At 55.0% G+C, this 18,903-nt stretch overlaps 6 protein-coding genes across 6 annotated transcripts; 4 read left to right on the plus strand and 2 right to left on the minus strand.

The window, feature by feature from the left end:
* Positions 1–73: 73 nt before the first annotated feature.
* POSPLADRAFT_1138054 (hypothetical protein) lies at positions 74–929 on the plus strand (the record flags this gene model as incomplete). The annotated part of the gene is made up of 4 exons (XM_024484862.1): positions 74–323; positions 382–545; positions 597–795; positions 859–929. 4 exons carry the CDS (start codon positions 74–76, stop codon positions 927–929), a joined length of 684 nt encoding a protein of 227 aa, XP_024340810.1.
* A 268-nt stretch (positions 930–1,197) lies between these two features.
* POSPLADRAFT_1179626 (hypothetical protein) lies at positions 1,198–2,477 on the minus strand (the record flags this gene model as incomplete). Its single annotated transcript, XM_024488685.1, has 4 exons — positions 1,198–1,305; positions 1,405–1,856; positions 1,927–2,118; positions 2,180–2,477. The coding sequence occupies 4 exons, from the start codon at positions 2,475–2,477 to the stop codon at positions 1,198–1,200; spliced, it is 1,050 nt and encodes a 349-aa protein (XP_024340811.1).
* A 293-nt stretch (positions 2,478–2,770) lies between these two features.
* On the plus strand, positions 2,771–4,515 carry POSPLADRAFT_1136819 (hypothetical protein; the record flags this gene model as incomplete). The annotated part of the gene is made up of 5 exons (XM_024484735.1): positions 2,771–2,966; positions 3,030–3,108; positions 3,168–3,607; positions 3,824–4,072; positions 4,133–4,515. The coding sequence occupies 5 exons, from the start codon at positions 2,771–2,773 to the stop codon at positions 4,513–4,515; spliced, it is 1,347 nt and encodes a 448-aa protein (XP_024340812.1).
* Positions 4,516–4,799: 284 nt separating this feature from the next.
* On the plus strand, positions 4,800–8,455 carry POSPLADRAFT_1065412 (hypothetical protein; the record flags this gene model as incomplete). The annotated part of the gene is made up of 17 exons (XM_024481941.1): positions 4,800–4,902; positions 4,964–4,988; positions 5,066–5,305; positions 5,362–5,603; positions 5,657–5,729; positions 5,786–5,811; positions 5,868–5,946; positions 6,002–6,058; positions 6,137–6,185; positions 6,236–6,277; positions 6,328–6,363; positions 6,421–6,832; positions 6,892–7,181; positions 7,239–7,478; positions 7,537–7,707; positions 7,766–7,925; positions 7,982–8,455. 17 exons carry the CDS (start codon positions 4,800–4,802, stop codon positions 8,320–8,322), a joined length of 2,586 nt encoding a protein of 861 aa, XP_024340813.1. The 3' UTR covers positions 8,323–8,455.
* Positions 8,456–9,232: 777 nt separating this feature from the next.
* On the plus strand, positions 9,233–11,044 carry POSPLADRAFT_1045154 (hypothetical protein; the record flags this gene model as incomplete). The annotated part of the gene is made up of 12 exons (XM_024478690.1): positions 9,233–9,280; positions 9,334–9,381; positions 9,431–9,486; positions 9,559–9,580; positions 9,642–9,809; positions 9,863–10,017; positions 10,072–10,135; positions 10,187–10,312; positions 10,368–10,500; positions 10,553–10,661; positions 10,721–10,857; positions 10,962–11,044. 12 exons carry the CDS (start codon positions 9,233–9,235, stop codon positions 11,042–11,044), a joined length of 1,149 nt encoding a protein of 382 aa, XP_024340814.1.
* A 252-nt stretch (positions 11,045–11,296) lies between these two features.
* Positions 11,297–18,716, minus strand: POSPLADRAFT_1137888 (hypothetical protein; the record flags this gene model as incomplete). Its single annotated transcript, XM_024484849.1, has 16 exons — positions 11,297–12,014; positions 12,066–12,377; positions 12,641–12,677; positions 12,994–13,052; positions 13,087–13,719; positions 13,775–14,288; positions 14,654–14,900; positions 15,192–15,710; positions 15,768–16,031; positions 16,069–16,090; positions 16,834–17,112; positions 17,409–17,503; positions 17,547–17,672; positions 17,873–17,934; positions 18,203–18,275; positions 18,450–18,716. The coding sequence occupies 16 exons, from the start codon at positions 18,714–18,716 to the stop codon at positions 11,297–11,299; spliced, it is 4,227 nt and encodes a 1,408-aa protein (XP_024340815.1).
* Positions 18,717–18,903: the final 187 nt, after the last annotated feature.

Genomic DNA, 18,903 nt, shown 5'->3' on the forward strand with positions numbered 1-18,903 from the left:
CGCCTTCGCCGTCTTGCCATTACTTTCCTGCTCGACCACCGCGACGCGACCAAGGCCTCAACTGCTTGTCAGAATGTCCCAAATAACAAAATTTCTTCACAACAAGGCCTTAGTCACATCACAATTAAACGACGCCACAATCGCCGACTGGCTGAAACCTTCTCGGGGCGAAGCCATGGCTAGGTTGCGAACCAACGGGCTCAGTCTCCTTACCGCCGTCGTCCTCACACATCTCCTGCCTGTGCCGTCGCCTTGGACAGCGATTTCCGTGCTACGCGAGCGCATACCAGCTAGCGGGCTGTACTATTTACTGTGTAGTGTTGGTACGTGTCAAAGACGTGTCGATCGACGCGACAAAGTATTCAACCTGCTGAAACGCAGAGGTGCTCCTGCTTGCCATCCTCAGCATCAACATCCTGCAAGTGACATACGCACTGAAATATCCACACGCCACGGTTGTACCACCTCCAAGACCATCGCCTGCTAAAACTGTTGGAGCGTCTTCGCCAAAGCGTCAGTGGCGCCTAAAGGGTCTGTCGCCAGATGTACGTTGCATCTTGATCACCGCGCGAAGGCAAACCTGATGTGCTTTGCAGTCGACTCCTCAGCGACAGAAATCATTCTCATACGCCGCGTCACCCGTATCTACCCCGTCGCGAACGCTGAACTACACAATCCCGCCATCAGCGCCTTCGCCGTTTGACTCGTCGTTCTCAAGCTCTGTAGGTTCGGTACCGGGGTCACCCAGTTCACCATTGGCAGCTTATCGGGGGCGGCATAGCACTGTCGCAGGTCGTGAGTATTGTCACAGTGTCTCCATATGCAATGGGCGCTCAAATATCTACATTGGCCATGCAGGCGCATTCGATGGTTCTCTCCTTAGTAGACTAGCCCGCGCAGCCTCATCCTCCGAGGACGAGGACGAATGAGGTTCAACTCAGGTGCTTCCATCGTGCATGACTGACGCAATGCCGACTTGGGCGCTTGGATCTGCCTCTCAATGCTCGAGCTGTGTCAATACAGATAACTGCGAATGCTTGTGTGCATCCGCGTTCGGCCACGCTTGTAGCCTTGCCGTATGCCACATGCGTATTGCTCAAGGTTCAATTAAACCTACACAGTTTGGATATATGTAGCAAACTCGTGATGCTTTCAGAATAAGTGCGAGACTGCAGAGCAGATAGGCACACATCAGGGTCAAAACCGATCTTCTTGTCCAGTCACTAGACCACCAAAATAACATGTGAGTGCTTTCAACTTCGAGCCCATCCATTCTTCTTCGACCTCCACCGTCTCTGCCTTTCCCTTGCCTTTCCTCCGCTCATCGTTGTTCTGATTCTTACTGCGCGTGATTCCCGTTCCGCCGTCTTGGCGCATACTCTTCTCGTCATCTGGCACATTGACGAGGTCCGCGATTTCGTCTAGTTTGGTATTGCGAGGAAGATAGTACGCGACATTGGGTGTGAGGCGTCGCGCAATGCTAAACAGCTGTCGCCCGTGCACGGGCTTGATGCTAGCCAGGTTGTACTCCGGTGCACCCTGGGTGCTTGCATCTGATTCAGTTATGTTTTCTTCTGCCGTGTCGCGATCCGTAAGGTAGGAGGGGCCACCCCACGGTGGACTGAGGAAGATGACATCGAACAGGCGCTGTGGCTTCACGTCAGCGAGGACATTTTCTGCTGTGTTTGGGTTTTCCGCTGATTTTGACTGTGAGCGCAACTCTTGCTGCTGCGTGAGCTGGTGCGCGAAGGATAGGAAGTCTGCAAGGACAAACTCGATTCGATCTGCGACACCGTACAGGACGGCATTGTGCCGCGCAAGGGCAAGGCGCACGGGTGAGGTATCGAGCGCAATCACTGGCGAACGAGTTGCGTAGATGCTCATGAGGGTGGAGTCTACCACTGCAAGAGGTGTGGGTGCACGCACCTCGCTCGCATGTTCGGGCAAACGCGATGGCATTACCACCGACACCACAGAACGCGTCCAGAATGACATCGCAGCGGCAGCGCTCGGCGATTTGGTTTGCAACACGCTCCGGTGTTACACTGTACCAGCCCTCCTCGTCCAGTAGACAGCCTGAGGAATAGAGGGAGAAGAACCGTTCTCGTTGGCCAAAGTCTGTATAGCATCCCATACCATCAGCCGACCGGTGGGCATTTGGCAGCATGCGTGGACGTACATTTTTGGAGGTGTTCAGGAACCTGAGTCTGGTGTGTGTAGAAAGGGACTAAGCCTGTCGCGTCGTACTTCTCCCAGCCTGCACCAAGCACTCCGACTTTCCGCTTCTTATCCGGACGTGCATCAGTGTCTACGTCCGCTGGTCGTTCGTGTGATTCTTGATTGGGATTATTTTCATCATGAGTGCCCCTTGCAATCTGTTTATTCGCATCGGTCGCACTGTTTAGTGTAGATTCGTCATCGTTGAAAACTTGCGCTGCAAAGAATGATACACCAGACAAGTTGGCCCGTTTGCCCATTCTATAAGGCACCTGGCAGCGTTGTTGAGTAAAGCAGTTGGGAGACTTAGAAGCCCGTCGATGACTGGGCAGACACCGTGCACTTCAGTAAAGTAAGAAACACGCGCTAATACGCGAGCTGATCGCGCTGTCAGTCACGTGCGTCGCGTCCTTACGTAGACGCTTGCAAGTCCGCGAGCCTTTCTGCGCGGCCGCGACATAACTAATTGCATCTAAAAGATGAATACGATCTGAGTCTTTTACTACTTCTCCCATCATACCTTTTTTACTCTGTGTCACTTCTTTTTCGCCAAATGGAGGAGGTCATCACCAAAAGGCTGCTCGTCTCCGGTCTCACGCCATCTCTTACCATAGAGGACCTCTCGAAGCGGCTGGGAACCTTTGGCACTGTCAAGGCACTTGACGGCTTTGGGCTTTTGGATGGTGTTGGCCAGCCGCGCAAGTTTGGGTATGTGTCCCTTGAGACCACCAAGAAGCAGGTCGGCAGATGTGAGTTTGCATCCCTGGCATCTATATCGAGGAGCCATACGGACGACTGAAGGAGGAACGCAGGTATGAACTTACTGAGCGGGGTCACTTGGAAGGGCGCGAAGCTTCGCATTGGCGAGGCAAAGCCAGACTTCCGAGAACGGTGCGGCTATGCTACCTGTATATATATCATGCACTCTAACATAAATCCCCTCTGTGCAGGCTTGAAAAGGAGCGTGCTGACGCTGCTGGGGAGCCACCAAAGAAACGCCGCCGCCTTCCGCGCGGTGTACAAGGCGTCCACGCCGCAGACATGTCCCTTGTCACTCCAGAAAACGTCGCTACCCGTTCAGGCTGGCGCGTTACTCCGACCGGTCGCATGATACGTCCCATTCGCATGCGTCCTGAGCACCCGCTCCCTGAGCCGCTGCCGAGCACATCGTCAAGCAAGAGCAAAAAGATCGAGAAGGCGGGGAAGAAGAGGAAGCGGGTAAGAGACCCGCCCACGCGAGCGAGGAGGAAGACGATCGACCCCACGAAGTACGGATCGCAGCAGTTAAAAGGTGCTTTTCTTGAGTCTGCTGTGACCGTGGGCCCTGCGGTTGCTCCATTGCGACTTGAGGTTCAAGCGTCTGAAGAGAGCGAGGAAGACGAATCGGGCAGTGAGGAGGACGCTACCACTAAGGAAGCGGACATTGACGATACTTCCGCTCGCTCATCTCCAGCACCCTCTTCTCCGCCAGAGGCACCCCCGCCTACCGTAATGCGCAAGGCTCCGCAGGATGGCACGCACCATGACCTGGAGCAGGAGAAGCAACATACTCTGGGCTTCCTTCAGTCCCTCTTCGGTGACCGAGGGGAGGTAGATTGGGGAGGAGCAGAGTCTGTAGACTCTGACGTTGAAATGAATGTCGAGGCATCGGCCCGCAGGAGCGATGATCCTGAAGCGGTCGCAGAACAGCCAGAGGAGGATCAAACAGGGGAAGCCTCCGATGCAGCCATGGACGTGGACGTGTCCGGTTCCCTCATCGAAGACAATGTGCAGGTCGAGGAACCGCAAGACGCACCGCGCCCAGTCACGCAGACGACGAAGCTGAAAGACTTGTTCGCACCGCAAGAAGAAGAGGGTGGGTATTTTCCGCGCCTGCTATCATTGTTGCCTCAGAGTAGCTGAACTCTTATTCCAGTCGGATTCTCGCTGCTGGGGCACCTCGACCTCGACCTTGAATTAGACGACGATGTCGAACTCCAGGCCGCGTCTCAACATCATTCCGCACCAGATCCTCGGTCCCACGATTCTGCGCTCGTCCACACCCCGGCACACGCTTTCGATCCTAAGCGCCCACGGTTCTTCCCGCTGCTACCGGACGAACGGAGACAAGGCCGCGTGCACGACGTCGTCGACCCGACCAACTGGCGATCGTGGTTCTTCCGCGCGGACACTGCGGAGGACATACACAAGCGGTGGGAGGATGCGAAGGGCGAGCTGACGAGTGAATGGAAGAGACGACATCGAGAAGCAGTCAAGAGCCGTAGGCGGAGAGGCGGTCAGGGAGATGGAGAGCTTTGACCCTCATAGACTCATGCCCATCAACTTGCTGTACGACGTCCAACCGTTGTCCTTTGCAATCATAGTACTTCCACGCCCTGTTTAAAAAGTACATCTGCAGCAGGCGCCATTGTACTCGCTTGCTCGTCCCGTGTGCTGTAAGACGAGGATCGTCAGCATGCCTCTCTGCGCCGTCAGCGAATTTGACGCATATCCCGAGTACGCCCAACACGGCTTTGGACACGTTCGGATGGGACACGTTGGCGTTAATGTGGCTCCCATCCTGATCCCCAACCACCACGACGATGAGCCCTCCGCCGCACTCGCGTTGGGGCCCGGTGAGATCATTGCTGTGTCTCGCCCCGCTGTTGCTGGGTGTACCGTTTCTCGCGTACAAGGTCAACTATGGCAAGTCGCATGATCCCTTGCATAGCATTATTAGGGCACTCACAGCGTAGTCGATCTGCAGGCCTGCCTGAGCCTATAGTTGATCCGTGAGTGTCCAGTTGCGGCCGTTCCCTGCCATTTGACTGATGCAATAGCGCTACGCTCTCGGTTCCTCTCGAGGCAGGGTTAATCCCTCGACCGGCCTTCCGCAGCTTTCGGAGGCGCGCGTTCTTGCGCATGCGAAGTATCTTTCAGAAGATATCGGCTTCCGCACGGTCGGGACGCGTGAACATGCCCTCGGCGACGAGTGGATGATCAAGCAGGCAGAACTGATCCGTCTGCAATGTGAGGACGCGGTACGTGCGCGCCCGGGGCGAAAATTACAATGCGAGGTCTGGCATCAGCAGGGGAGTGGAAGCCATCGGTGCGTTTCGCTTGCCTTTTCTGGCGGTCTTTCTATTCATGATGACTGCGCTTCAGATTCGACATGATGGGTCACCGACTCTACAAAACTTATGTGGACCTAACGAACATCGTTGTCCGAATTTCGGATGGTACTGACGCTGGAAAAGAACATGCTGTCTTGGTGAATGCGCACGTAGACAGCACGCTACCTTCCCCAGGTGCAGCAGATGACGCCCTTTCGGTTGGTATCATGCTGGAATGCATGCGTGTACTGGTCGACACGCCTGATTGGGAGCCGACTCATGCCATTATTTTCTGTGAGTGCGCCTCGGGCCATGGACCGTGCCAGTGCATCTTACTATGCGAGCAGTGTTCAACAACGCGGAAGAATCCCTGCAAGATGCGTCGCATCTATTCTCCACTCAACACCCTATCGTGAACACGTGAGATCCTTCTGCAATATGCAGTTATGATACAATTACTGACTACATTCCTCTAGTGTTAGAGCTGCGGTCAATTTGGAAGGCGAGTATTAAGCAGATAGACCTGGTGTCATCAGTTGTCTCACACTGGACTGACAGCTGCCGGCACTACTGGCCGCGAGCTGCTCTTCCAGGCGACTTCAGAGCAAATGATTCGCGCATATGCATATGCTCCCAGGTGAATTTGTTCTATTTGAACGCTATCATCCTGCAATGCCAACACAAAATACCAGACCATTCGGCACTATTGTCGCGAATGAGGTATTCACCTCAGGGATCATCCTATCTGAGTAAGTCTTCCATACCGTACTTTGTCCCACCGATGGATATACCCGCGCGCAGAGAATAATTTCAATGCGTACAATCAGTACAGATTTTCGTCAATTCGAGCAATACCTGAATGTCACCGGTCTTGATGTGAGCCATCGTTTGAGCCATATTCCGGCCATGGGCTGACCCAGTTCCAGATCGCGGTGGTCGGCAACAGCTACCTATACCACATGCGCAAGGCGAGGCTCTTTCGTGTGTAGTTTTAGAATGTCTAACTAAACTTTTGCAGGATCTTGTAGAGAACATAGAGCCTGGAGTGGCCCAGGTACAAGCGATCTAGCATTGTGGGACCACATAGCCTACTGACTGGTTCGCTTCACAGCACATGGGAGAAAATGTTCTTGGGCTTCTCCTGCACCTGTCATCGCCTGAATCCCCGCTACCGGCTCTCACGGAAGGATATTCTCGCCCGAGCACCGTTTTCTATCAATTCCTCGGGCAGTTCGTCGTCTACTCCTTCAGCACTGCGAAGATTCTATATGCTCTGCTATTCACTGCCTCAATCGTGTTCGTACGTCTCACTTACGTCGACCCTGCCCCTGCGCTGCGGCAGGGCAAGAGCGCATTCGGCGAGCAGGTGAAGGGCACAATAGCGGTATCTGCTGCGCTTGTTGGAGCGTTCTTGAATGTAAATGTCGTCGCGTTCATCATGGCGAAGGTGCTGCACAAGCAGATGAGCTGGTTCTCTTCGGAGAGGTCATGTGTGCTGCTATATGGGCCCGCTGCACTTTCTGGTACGCCTCACAGTCACATACATACAGGTTTGGAGCGCTGAGGTGTATTGACTTGTCAGGTGCACTCGCCTCGCAGTTGCTGGTGGGCCGTGTGCGCGAACGCACCTCTTTTACTGCAGTCCTGTTGCTACAGTCGTTCCTGGCTTTAGTAGGCCAGCTTGCAGGTATTGGGTCGGCTGGTGTTTTTGCTCTTTCAGGCTTCCCGATTCTCCTGTCGCTCGTGTTGAATGCAATCGTGTCCAAACCCGGCGATGACATCTCGCTATGGAGCTATGCACTTGCGGCCTTCACGCCCCTGTCGCTCGGTGCCCAGATGTTCTACATCACGCTGGACGTCTTCGTTCCATTGGTGCGCGCACCCCTCACTTCACTCCCGGCAGTACATTGACCCGTATGACGTGTCTAGACAGGCCGCATTGGGGAAGAAGCCCCCGCGGAGCATATCATTGCGTCTATCGTAGCCGGTGCAGGCTCATACACGCTTCCGCTGCTCGTGCCATTTGTGCACCGCTTCGGCAGGCGGACGATCCTGCGTGGTGCAGTGCTATTCTCCATGCTGACAGCTCTTGCAATGGCTATTTTCTCGATGCGGTCGCCGTTCGACGCCATGCACCAGAAGCGTGTCTTCATTATCCATATGGAGAATGTAAGCTGCCCCTTGTAGAAACCTCAGTACGACATGCTCATACATTACCGTTATGCAGGTGACGACGCAGGAGCAGCACTTACACGTTGCGGCAGCGGACGGTGCGCCTGGCTTTGACATCTTGGCGCATAGCATTGCCCGCCAGTTCAGTGTGCCGGGGGTGGTGCCCGAGCCGGTGTCAATGAACACCTGGAATAACGACTGGGATACCATGTATCCCTTCTCCAATGTAAGGCTCGAATGTCGTGGCTAATGCTGCGACAATAGCTGATGCCGGTGGTTCACAGTTCCTCACCCCGTACAAATTCGACCTTCCACTAAAACCCGAATACATGGACGCACCTGAGCACGACTTTACAGTCACAGCCGTCAATAACAAAATAGACACAGCAGCAGGGACGAGGAGTCTCACCCTGAAGATATACCATCCCGGAATTATCTGGACAGGTGCGCGTCTTAAGTACGGCTGGCCACAGGCATCGACTGACGCGATGGTCCATTAGCCGTGACATTCGATGCACACGTCCTACAGTGGGCGCTAGACAACAACCCTCCAGACGAGTATACCCGCCACTATATCAAAGAGGGCTCATTCTACGGCCATGACACATGGACCGTTGACCTCGTGGTGAAGATCCCCGAGGGAGACCCGGATGCGCGCATCCGGGTAAACTTTGTGGGCATCCACGAGAAGGCGATGTGGCCGGGGAAGAAGGCAGAAAAGGAGCTCGGTGGGCGCGCAATGGCGCTGTTTGAGGAGTTTGACGCCTGGATAGAGAAAGAGACCGAAGGCAAGGTCGACGCGCTCCTCCTCGGCTGCGTGGGTGGCATTACGACGGTATGAATGACGACGTCAGAATGGTGTGTGCTGAGCCTGGCCGGCCAGTTGCATGCATCATGCGGACCCAAAGAATCAGTCGTTTACATGTATCCCTCCCTATGACTTTTGCTTGTCTATTAATCTCATGTTCGCCATCAGGCCGATCCTGCCTTCTGAGTGGGAATTTGAGCAATGCTCGGCTCTCGGCGCTCAGCGCGCCTCGCTGAATTCATTCATCGAATACCAACGTGCTTGATCATTGGATCCGTACAGTAATAGGTAAGTTCGAGACCGCTCATCACCGAGGGTGACCGGTAACAGTTTTAGGAAGTCGACACGTATACTAGATGTTTTCTACCCAATGCGCACCTGCGAAATGGTGTCGAATGCAACCTGTAGGTAGTGCTGCAACATCACAGGCCTGGGTCTGGACCTCGGAGCGCTGAACCGGCGGACTTGGTGGATGCAGCATGTGACGCCGGGAAGCATTGATGGCCTCTTGAGAGTGTTTCGATCTCTTAGACGGCAGGCCTCCCTGCCGTCCGAGCGGGAAAATGAGTAAGATCGCCGAGTCACTCGCTTTTTCACGTTCCCCCTCGTTCTCCCCCACGGGACATTTCACCCGGCTGGTAAAGTGAGTGGGTCGAATGTGGGGTATAAGACCTGGCCCATCGACTACCTAAACGCGCGCTGACCCTCCCGATCCTGCGGCTTAGACTCAAGAAATACTGGCGTACAGCTGTACGAGTTACGAACCATCATAACCTCTGTTACGACACAACCAGAGATGCATGAGCAAGAAAACCGGGTGCTATCGCAGTGCTCGACCGTCCGCGGGTCCGACGAGCACATCGACCACAAGACGTCTGAAGAGATCGACTCCAAAGACGAAAAGCGCTCAGAGAAGGACGTCGCTTTCGACGAGTCGCTAGCCATGACTTTCCCTGATGGTGGGCTTCGGGCATGGATGGTCGCCCTTGGGGTATGCCGTCTTCGCTAGCATTTCAAGGACAGCCAAGTGAGGCGTGATTACAGGTAGGATGCGGGATTGGTTCCACATTCGGTTTCGTCAATGCGTGGGGAGTATGTCAGCGTAAGCTCAATCGTGAAACCCGACACTGACAAAGCGTAGGTCTTTCAGGCGTATTATGAGGAGACTATGCTTCCGGACGTCCCTCCCTCAACATTGTACGTCCACATGTTTTAATCAGCAGGAGAGATCTGACCGATGTTCTACTTTCTGCGAAACCTATTGCACAGGGCTTGGATAGGTTCCGTTCAGGTCTGCGATCACCGTGCCCTGTGTTCGTGACGGGGGATTCTTCTGACCGCCGAGCGAGCAGTACGCACTGGTCTTCATTCCAGGTCTTGTTTTCGGCCGCCTATTCGACATGGGCTGGTTCAAGCTTCCACTCTTCATCGCTTCCTCGGTCCTCGTGACTGCAACGTTCCTCGTCGCGCAATGTACGGAGTTCTGGCAGCTCATCCTGTGCCAGGGTCTCGCGGTTGGCGTATGTCATCCAAATTATTTCTAGAAGGAGGATTATTGACGACGAAGGAGCAGTTCGCATGTGGAGCCATTTTCGGCCCCATGATGGGCATCTTGCCGCATTGGTTTCAGAAGAAACTTGGTCTCGCATACGGCCTTACCGCGACGGGGTCTAGCATAGGCGGGACGCTCTTCCCCATTGCTGTCAAAAACCTGATACAGGAAGTAGGGTATGCGTCAGCCAAGTCTTTGCAGACCCCAAATTGTGACTGACCCGTACCTAGCTTCCCATGGACCATGCGCATCATAGGATTTATTCTAGTCTTCACGCTTGGCATCTGTAACCTTGTAAGCCAGACATCCGTAAATACTGAACCGAGATACAACTCATGCGAGCAGACAACAGACCGCCGTCTGCCACCCAAGCCCCGCCAGGGCCCTTTCATCAACCTGCGTGCATTCAAGTCGCCCGCGTACACCTTCTATAGCCTATCTGCTTTCATGAACTTCCTCGGGCTGTATACAGTTAGCCCCTTGTGCCTCCATTCCCGACCCGATCCGCTCACCATTCCCCTTTCAGGTCCTAACGTACATTGACGTCAGCGCATCCTCCGCTGGCATATCACAGAACCTTTCTTTCTACCTGCTGCCCATAGCGAACACCGGCTCACTCTTCGGCCGTATCGCGGCTGGATTAATGGCGGATCGCTTTGGTGCGCTCGTCTCTCTTACGCCGTTCTGTGCGTGTCTGACTGCGTAGCGCAGGGCCCATGAACACGATCATCCCCGCGAACATTATCGCGGGCGTTTTGACGTACGCATGGCCGTATTCGAACTCCCTCGGCGGGTACATCGCTGTCGCCATCGTGTATGGGTAAGTGAAAATTTCCTTATATTTAATTCGCATGGGTTATGACTGACCTGAGGCAACAGTATGTCTTCGGGCGTGTATGCCTCTCTCGTCGCACAGCCGATCGTCCCCATGGGTGAGCGATGGGACGTGGGCACGCGCGTGGGCATGGCGTTCACGCTGCTCGCCCTCGGCGCGCTCGCAGGTCCTCCGATCTCGGGTGCGATCAACGTCGCGACGGGGGGCTACACCGCCGTCGGTTTTTATGCCGGTACGAGTCACTTGCGTGAGGCGTATCGACTCACGTTCACATTACCTTTGCAGGCAGCACAGTGGAAGCAGGCGTGGTCTTGTTGCTAATCTCACGGTATCTTGTGCTGAAGGGGAAGCTGTGGGGTAAATGTTGAATATAGATATAGAAGTACTTCTGGGAGGTCATGCAGCAGCATACAGTACGACATTAACAACACGATAATCACGTAGACCACGATATATTTATACACACAGGAATCGTTACACGCTCTCTATGATATCTCCGGAGGAGTGCACTTTATTGGGTGGCGATTCACAGACCCGGTGCCAGGACGTAAGTCACGTCGTGCATCGAGACTCATGTATTCTGTTTGAAGTCAATGCGATCTCTAGAAACCGACACACTACTATTCTTCTTCTAGTTTCGGCACAACGATGTCCGTTCCGTCGTCCATGCCTAGCAAAGTCTCCCAATCGGGGAGACCGAAGAACCCTGGTAACTGTTCCCAAACCGTTTGACAGCCTGCCTGGATGGAACTCCGGATAGTATTTGTACAGTTCACGCAGACTCCCATCGCAGAGGCAGCCTTTGAAGGGTGTGCACTACACCACAGGTGATATGGATCAGGGCCGGCGAGTTTGCGCAAGCTACTGCGAGCAGCTCTGTCCAGTACTTCCGAGTCGTGCCGATTTTGGCAATTTGGGAAGGAAAAGCCCGTGTCGAAGAAGGCGAGCACATGCGTTAGTTCAGCCTGGAGTAGTCGCTCGCGACCGAGATAGAAGTTGGTGTAGACATCACGCTGCACGGACGGGGCTACGGCGTGCTTCGATAGTTCGGCGTGCGCTTCTGGCAGTGCCTTGCGAGCTGCAGCGTAATACAGAGCTGGGAGGATAACGGGAACATCCATCTCGATAGCGAGCTCGATATACGTCAGGAGTTCGTCCGGGAAAGGGGGTACAAGGCGATCGGATGACCTGCGCTGCCACGCAACAGCCGACGAAGGATATGCCGTGGCAAGCATATCAATGGCACGCTTCCGGAAAACAGGTGCGTGATATTTGGTGCTCAGTCTGAGCACTGCTGCGACGAGAGGAAACTGGGTTTTCACCCCAAAAGGGAAGTATCTGACAGGAACATTGAGAAAGGATTGAACGAGATGAAAAGGAACTACGCACGAGAAGTCGTAGATAGACTTGAGAAAATGCTTCAGATCAACAGGCGAGTCTTGCAGGCGAAGAACCGGGCAAGTATCGTATGTCTCTGCATCAAGGTCGGCCTCAGAAGGCTGAGGCATGGCAAACATGTCGCCGAAGACCTCGCTGTGCATTGCCAATATGGTGGCGTGTACACGGAATGCTGTCTTGTCCGCCACGAGTACCACACTGCCATCGCTAAACCAGACATCTCTGCTGCGTGTAAAATCCAGATGTGTCTGTGGGGTTGTGTTGTTCGTATCGACGTTTTTAGAATCGGAGTCCACGATACAGCTGTTCGGAATTGCGCTCAATATGCAGGCTCATAGAAACAAATGTATTGTACCCTCACCTAGCAATCGTGGCAACGCCGTCGAGTCAGGGTAAGAGGGTCGAAAGGAAAGCTTATTGAGTGCAAATGCCATGGGTCCCTTATACTTTGTACTGCGACATCGTAAGGTAATACGCGTATAGATCACGCTATTATCCCGCCCACGAGGCAAATGCGTGTACAGGTCACACTATCTTCCTAGATACCGAACAAGGGCATCAATTACCATATGTCCTCGAACAGGTGCTTCGCTTGTGCCGAAGCTATATTCAAATGACATCAGTATTGCCTCACACGCGCGTAGTGTCAAGTAAGGAGCGAACCTCAACCTCGACCAGCCCGAGGTAGACCATTTTAGTAGCAGGACGCACTCAATTGTAGTGACGCTTACGTAGAGAATGGCAGCGAGGCATAGTAGAATCATTTGTTATCAGCGCATGGTCAAGACTTCTATCGTACAAGTGCAACCCCAGTTGAGATAGGAGCCGTCAACACATAACATGTAATGTTCTTCCAAGAAATCCGCTCGCTAATTGAAGACTGAGATATACATTACAATTGTAACCTTATACGACTCACCATCCTTCTCATTATGAAGACATTCACGCGGATTTAGGATCATCCAGTCCGTCTCTTGCCTGCAATGTCTCCCAATCGGGAAGACCAAAGAACCCAGGCAGCTGTTCCCACACTTTCTCCCGGCCGGCCTCGATGGACTGCTGGATGGTTTTGCAACAAGTCGCGCAGACCGGCAGAGCAGGGCCGACCTCGCCAGGCTTTGCGCTGCACCACTGGTGATATGGTTCAGATCCGACGACTTTGTGGAAAGCATTGCGCGCTATGGTCGCCAACACGTTATTGTCATTGCCGGTCTGACAATTGGGGCGTGAAAAACTAGCATCGAGGAATGCGAGTATGTGAGTCAGTTCTGCCTGGAGAAGCCGCTCGCGGCCGACCAGAAAGTCGGTGCAGACGTCCCACTGGATGGACGGAGCGACTGCAAGCCTCGACAACTTTGCGAGCACGCCGGACAACTGTTCGCGCGTGGCAGCATAGTAGATCGCGGGGAGAATGACGCGCACATCGGTCTCGACGGCGAGCTCGATACATGCTAGGTGTTCATCGTCGAATGGAGGGACGAGCCGATCGGAAGACCTGCGCTGCCACGCAGTAGCCGTTGAAGGATACGCCGTGGCAAGCAGGTCGATGGCGCGCTGTCGCAAAGCAGGAGCCTGATACTTGGTGCTCAACCTGAGCACTGCCGCAACTATTGGAAACTTTGTCTTCGCTCCGGGGCGGAAATAACTGAGGCGACATCAGATTCAATCCAATGGCATGGATGTGGAGTAAGATCGCTTACGAAAAGTCGTAGATAGATTTCAAGAAATGTTTGAGGTCGACAGGCGAGTCTTGCAGGCGCAAAACCTGGCAAGACTCGTACGTCTCCGCGTCCGGATCTGCCACAAAGGGCTGGGGAATGGCAAACATATCCTTGAAAATCTCACAATGTGCCGCCAATATGGTGCCATGAACACGAAACGCCGTTTTTTCAGCAACGAGCACCACGCTGCCATCGCTATACCACACGTCTGTGCTGGGGGAAAAGTCCGGCTTGGACTGAAGGAGCGCATCGGCCTTCAATTCGTTGGCACCCATTTTCAATACTGCTGAACAGTAATGGTCAACCGATGCTTCCGGAGATTCTACTCTTGGTGCATTCACAACCTCACTGACCTTGTTCTGATATGCTCTTGCGAGAATGACGAACGACAGGATCGCGGACAATGAAACCCCAATGTCACGCTGACCACTCAACTTCATCGTGATGGGAGAAGTCCAGTTGGAGCACGTGCCTATGTCACACTGCGTGCATCCTACCAGCAACTTTGTCCAGATTTTAACTTTCATACCTCAGGGTTCTAACGATCCTTGCACCAAATCGCGTGCGCAGAATGCATATGAGCTGATATGATAGCATAAATTTTGTCTCCAAAGCGTTAGTAATGTCCACGAATTATCTCACGTCCAGAAGACCCAGAGAACAACTCGGAGTATAGAATGTCTAATCAGTACACGGCGAATACGAATAACAACACGTTACGTCAAACCAACAGAGTCCATTCCTTTCATTACGCGCTGACCTTGTAATGTACCTGGCCCGCCCGAACCACCACGGTCGGACGGAGCACTGCATGCGCGGGTCGCTATGTGCGTCTGGCGCTCCCGCGGGACCGTCAACTTGGGGGCTTGTCGACCGAGAGACTCCGCCGTATTGCAGCTTCGGTCGGGCCTGTATGGCTGTCTCCGTCTCCGCTGAATTCGCTCATGGCGGCGATATCGTCCTCTCGCGCGCGCTTGAGGCCGCGATCTGGAGATACTGCTCCACTCGACGGGTGAGAGCGCGGGAGAACATAGCTCGCCATCGAGCGGACGCTGCTAATGCTATTCGACGCAGGCCGACTATGCATCGGGAAGAGACTTGATGCCTGGATATTGTTCGGCTGAGAAGCACCTCCGGTGAGGAAATCGAACCAGCTGCCGTCTCCGCCGCCTGAAAATCCATGAGGTAACGCCAAGCCTTGATATTAGAATGATAAAGACAAAGAGAGTATTGACGCACCACCGTTATCAGGATTTGACTGCTGCTGATGCACGGGCCAGTCGAACGGCTGTGTCTGCATGCCGCCACCCTGCTCCGAAGCCACGCCCAGCAGCTCTAACGCCATTCCTGCCGCGCCCGAATGCGATCCGTGCGGCGCGCGTCCTTGCCCGTATACGCTGTGCAGTTGCGCGGGCTGTTGCTGTGGCGTATACGGCGACGGCGTCTGCGACGGGAACGTCACGGTGCGCAGTGTCGGCGGCGGCTGCGCGTGGCCCATGTCGAACGGCGCCTGCGGGAGCTGCGGGAGGAAGCCCATGGGCGCACTCTGCGAGCCCGGCAGGCCCGGCATCCCGCCCACGTTGGCATTGTAAAACGGCGCCAGCGACGGGTGCGAGGCGCTGTGTGACGGCGGGACGGAGAGCGGGGTGATGTGGCTCTGCATGGGGTACTGGCTCATGTCGACCTCGAGGCGGTAGGGGTAGGAGGGCGGGTTGGAGCCGAGCGAGGAGATACTCACTCCCTGCGGGAGTTGTGGCAGGCTGGGGGCGTGCGTCTCCTCAATCCGTGGCCGTTTTGCTGCTATGGATATGCCACGCACGACGGGCGCCGGGATGACGCTGTGCCGCTCCCCGGAGGTGGGGATCGTCGATGAGATGCTGCCCGTGGGTGTGCTGCGCGAGTTGCGGTGATTGAGCTTGGGTAAATCCATATCAGTCAAAATGCACACAGAGGGGCTCGGGGCGCAGCTCACGTCGATGGTCATGGACACGTCGTTGCTAGACTGTGCGACAGGACGAATGGGGATGGAACCATTACTGCTCTCGATCTTCACTTTGGGTTGTAGCTTGCTGCTGCTGCTCGAGTCCCGGCGCTCTTTTGACGGGCCCTTGCCGTCGTCTTCTTCGGCGTCGTCGTCGTCATCGGCTGCTTCCTCGTGCTTCTGTCCACTGAAGTCGTGCGGTCCTCGCGTGTCCCGTTCTCCGTCGAACTGGATACAGCCACGATTGGCTCTGATCTGGGAGAGGAAGATAGGGGTGTGGTTGACGACGTACCCGGAGATGACGCTGGACCATGCTATTTGCATCTGTCGAGCAGTACTGGTACAGCTTTACATGATGGCCAGGACGCTCTTCTGGGGGTGCACGTGTATGCCAAGAGAATGTGAATGGGTGTGCTGCGCGGAGAAAAAGGGCAAAAAATGCCAGCGCACCGAAGATAATGACTGCTACGTCGACAGAACAGAGGACTCCGAGCTCGTAGGCCTTCTTGAAGAGACCATTCTTGCGCTGTGGGGTGCGGGTGAGCGTCAGTTTGGATGAGATAACCGGGATTAGTAGGCACGAGAATGCCAAGCCCAAGGATGCAAAAATAGAGACTGACCTTCAAAAAGGTCACAGAGCGGTTGCGTTCGTGCTATGTATGGGTAAGGAAGTGCATAAGCGAGCTGGATATAGCATTTTAAGAAAGATGGGGGGGAACAGCCGGCCTCGCTGGACCCGGGGCCGCTATTCTGGGCGACCTGGAGGAGGCACGCACCGTAATGGGCTGGATTTCGATCTTTCTTCTGCCCATGGTGGTGTGGGGCGTGATTGGCGTGGGCTGTGCGGCGGGGGCGTGTGGCGGGGCGGGGCGGGGCAGCGGGAGGGGAGGGGGGCGAGACGGGGTGACCAAGAGGCAGGAATGCGAGCACTTGAAGGGGACGTCCGGCTGGTCCTCCGCGCCACGGACGCGCGCCGGCGCATGCAGGCCACAACAACCACAAACGCCGTCTGCGGGGCTCCTCCCCTCTTCCCTCTTCCCTCTGCCCTCACTCGCACCCGTTTCTCAGCCGATCCTGCCGTTTCTCCGCAGCACCCATCTCGTACCTAGCCCCCTCTTCCCACATTCGCCATTCAGTCTCCTCGATGTGTCTGATCCCCCGGCTCGTTCCTGGCTCCTCTTGCCGTATATCGTCGCTTGGTAGCCACGCATTCCCCGTACTCAATCGCGCCTCGATCTGCGCCTCGTCTCCTACATCTCGACCCCAGCCCGGCTCGCATTCTCCTTCGTGGCCATCGCCGCTCGTCCATCTTTCCTCGCTTCCATTTCCCAGCCCTCTCACTCAACGTCCATGCTATTCTATCAACCTGTTATTTCCCCCGTCTGTCCTCGGTCGCTTGCCTTGGCGTTCTCACATCTCGCCCTCGCGTCCACTGTCTTTGCTAGGGTCGTGGGTGGCCCCTCGGCCCAATGTAGCCATGCATCAGCTCGTCCTGCCTCAATTACGCAAGAACATCTTATCCAAGGTAGATGTGTCATGGATGCCATCATGGCTTCATGGCTTCTCCGCTCGCCGTTAGAGAGCGTCGGCGTCCGTTTCGAGGCCTGCGAAGCCACGAAGCCTCCAGCTTACACCAGGAGCGCGTTCTCCGCGAACTTTCGGAGTATCTGCACAGCCTGCTCTCCGCTGAAGGGCCCATTCTGCACATCGCCGCTGGATGAGCCTTTCTACAGACTTGCAATGTTCAGCTCCGTACATTTTTATTCCCACCGACGTGGTTGTCCACCGCCAAGTCTCACCCATCGGCGCCCACAGCTTGTTAACGAGGATGTCGGCTCTCCGCGTGCCTGATCTCCGACATGCGAGCTCGATCGAAGCCTTCATGCCGAGTTTCCGCTGGTAAATATTATGTAAGCTATATTAATCCCCATTTTCTCTTCTCTCACAAGAACTCCATCCGGGGGAGTTGGCACATCTCATCCCTTTTGATCTCAAATACCCGATGTCACTCCGTGCGATACTTCTTGTCTTTGCGAGTCCGTCAGCGCATGGCAACGCTGTTTGCAGATGAATGTGTAGCATGTTTGTTTCCATACCGAGTTTCTTTGCTCGGAAAGGAACCGCTCGCTTATGGGCTGCTCCTGTACTTGACGCTGGCCTGTCTTCGCGTGTGGACATAAACGCGCCTTTATTCAATGACCTCAGCGCAGCGGCGTGCGCGATTTCTGCGGTTCCCACCATTGGTCCCGCAGGTCCCAGACGTTAACGAACGCCCTCGAGGCGTCAAGGAAGTATTCATGATGATGTGCTGCCGAAAGTCCGATACTGTACTGGCGCGCTCAACGTCGTGAAGCGTCAATACAAAGAGTAGGCGGCATTTCAATACTGATTGTAGCGCGCAACAAAGCGCCTGCGAAATAACACACCCGCGCAGTCGCATTGTGCGGCGTAATTCCGATATTCGATCAGTACGTTCAGCTTATGGCATCCCGTCTCACACTACAACACATTCAGTTGTCAAGTGGACAGCGGCATTCAATGGCCTTCGACGCTCAGTGACCAGCCCGGAGCCGTCGACTTTCTCTCGCCCCCGTTGACACTATTCGCTTGCGCGTTCATATTGTCCCCGCCGCGCGCTGGAGCCCCGCCATCCGTCGGCTGCCCGCTACTCACGGTCCCGCTCCTACCATGCGTAAATCGTGTGGTTACCCCCGGCTGGAAACATCTCAAGGCGGCCTCGGCGGGTCGAAGATCGCCTAAGATGACAAGTGTGCGTGCATGTGGCCTTCCCCGCGAGACCGAAGGCACGCGTACGGTCAACGACGGAGTGGAGGCAGCCGGACCTTGCGAGGCTGTGCATAGGTGCCGCCGAACAATATGGACTGGGCTCCACAATCGAACGCCATCCGCGCTGCTGACTGTCCGCATTCCCAGATTCATGTTCAGGATCACGGCGCGGCTTCTGTGTTAGCCTTCCAGACTGCCTGCGGTCGCTACGAACGCGCACCGTTTCGTACGCTCTGGCACCCGGCAGCGTACTGTGTACGATCCTTCTTATACGTTGTGGCTGACTTAATCTCCCGAGAAACTCTCCTAGCAGCTCAACAATTCTGCTTCTCAGTGTTGC

The sequence above is a fragment of the Postia placenta genome (genome assembly GCF_002117355.1).
Source record: "Postia placenta MAD-698-R-SB12 unplaced genomic scaffold POSPLAscaffold_4, whole genome shotgun sequence".
Classification (NCBI taxonomy): domain Eukaryota; kingdom Fungi; phylum Basidiomycota; class Agaricomycetes; order Polyporales; family Adustoporiaceae; genus Rhodonia; species Rhodonia placenta.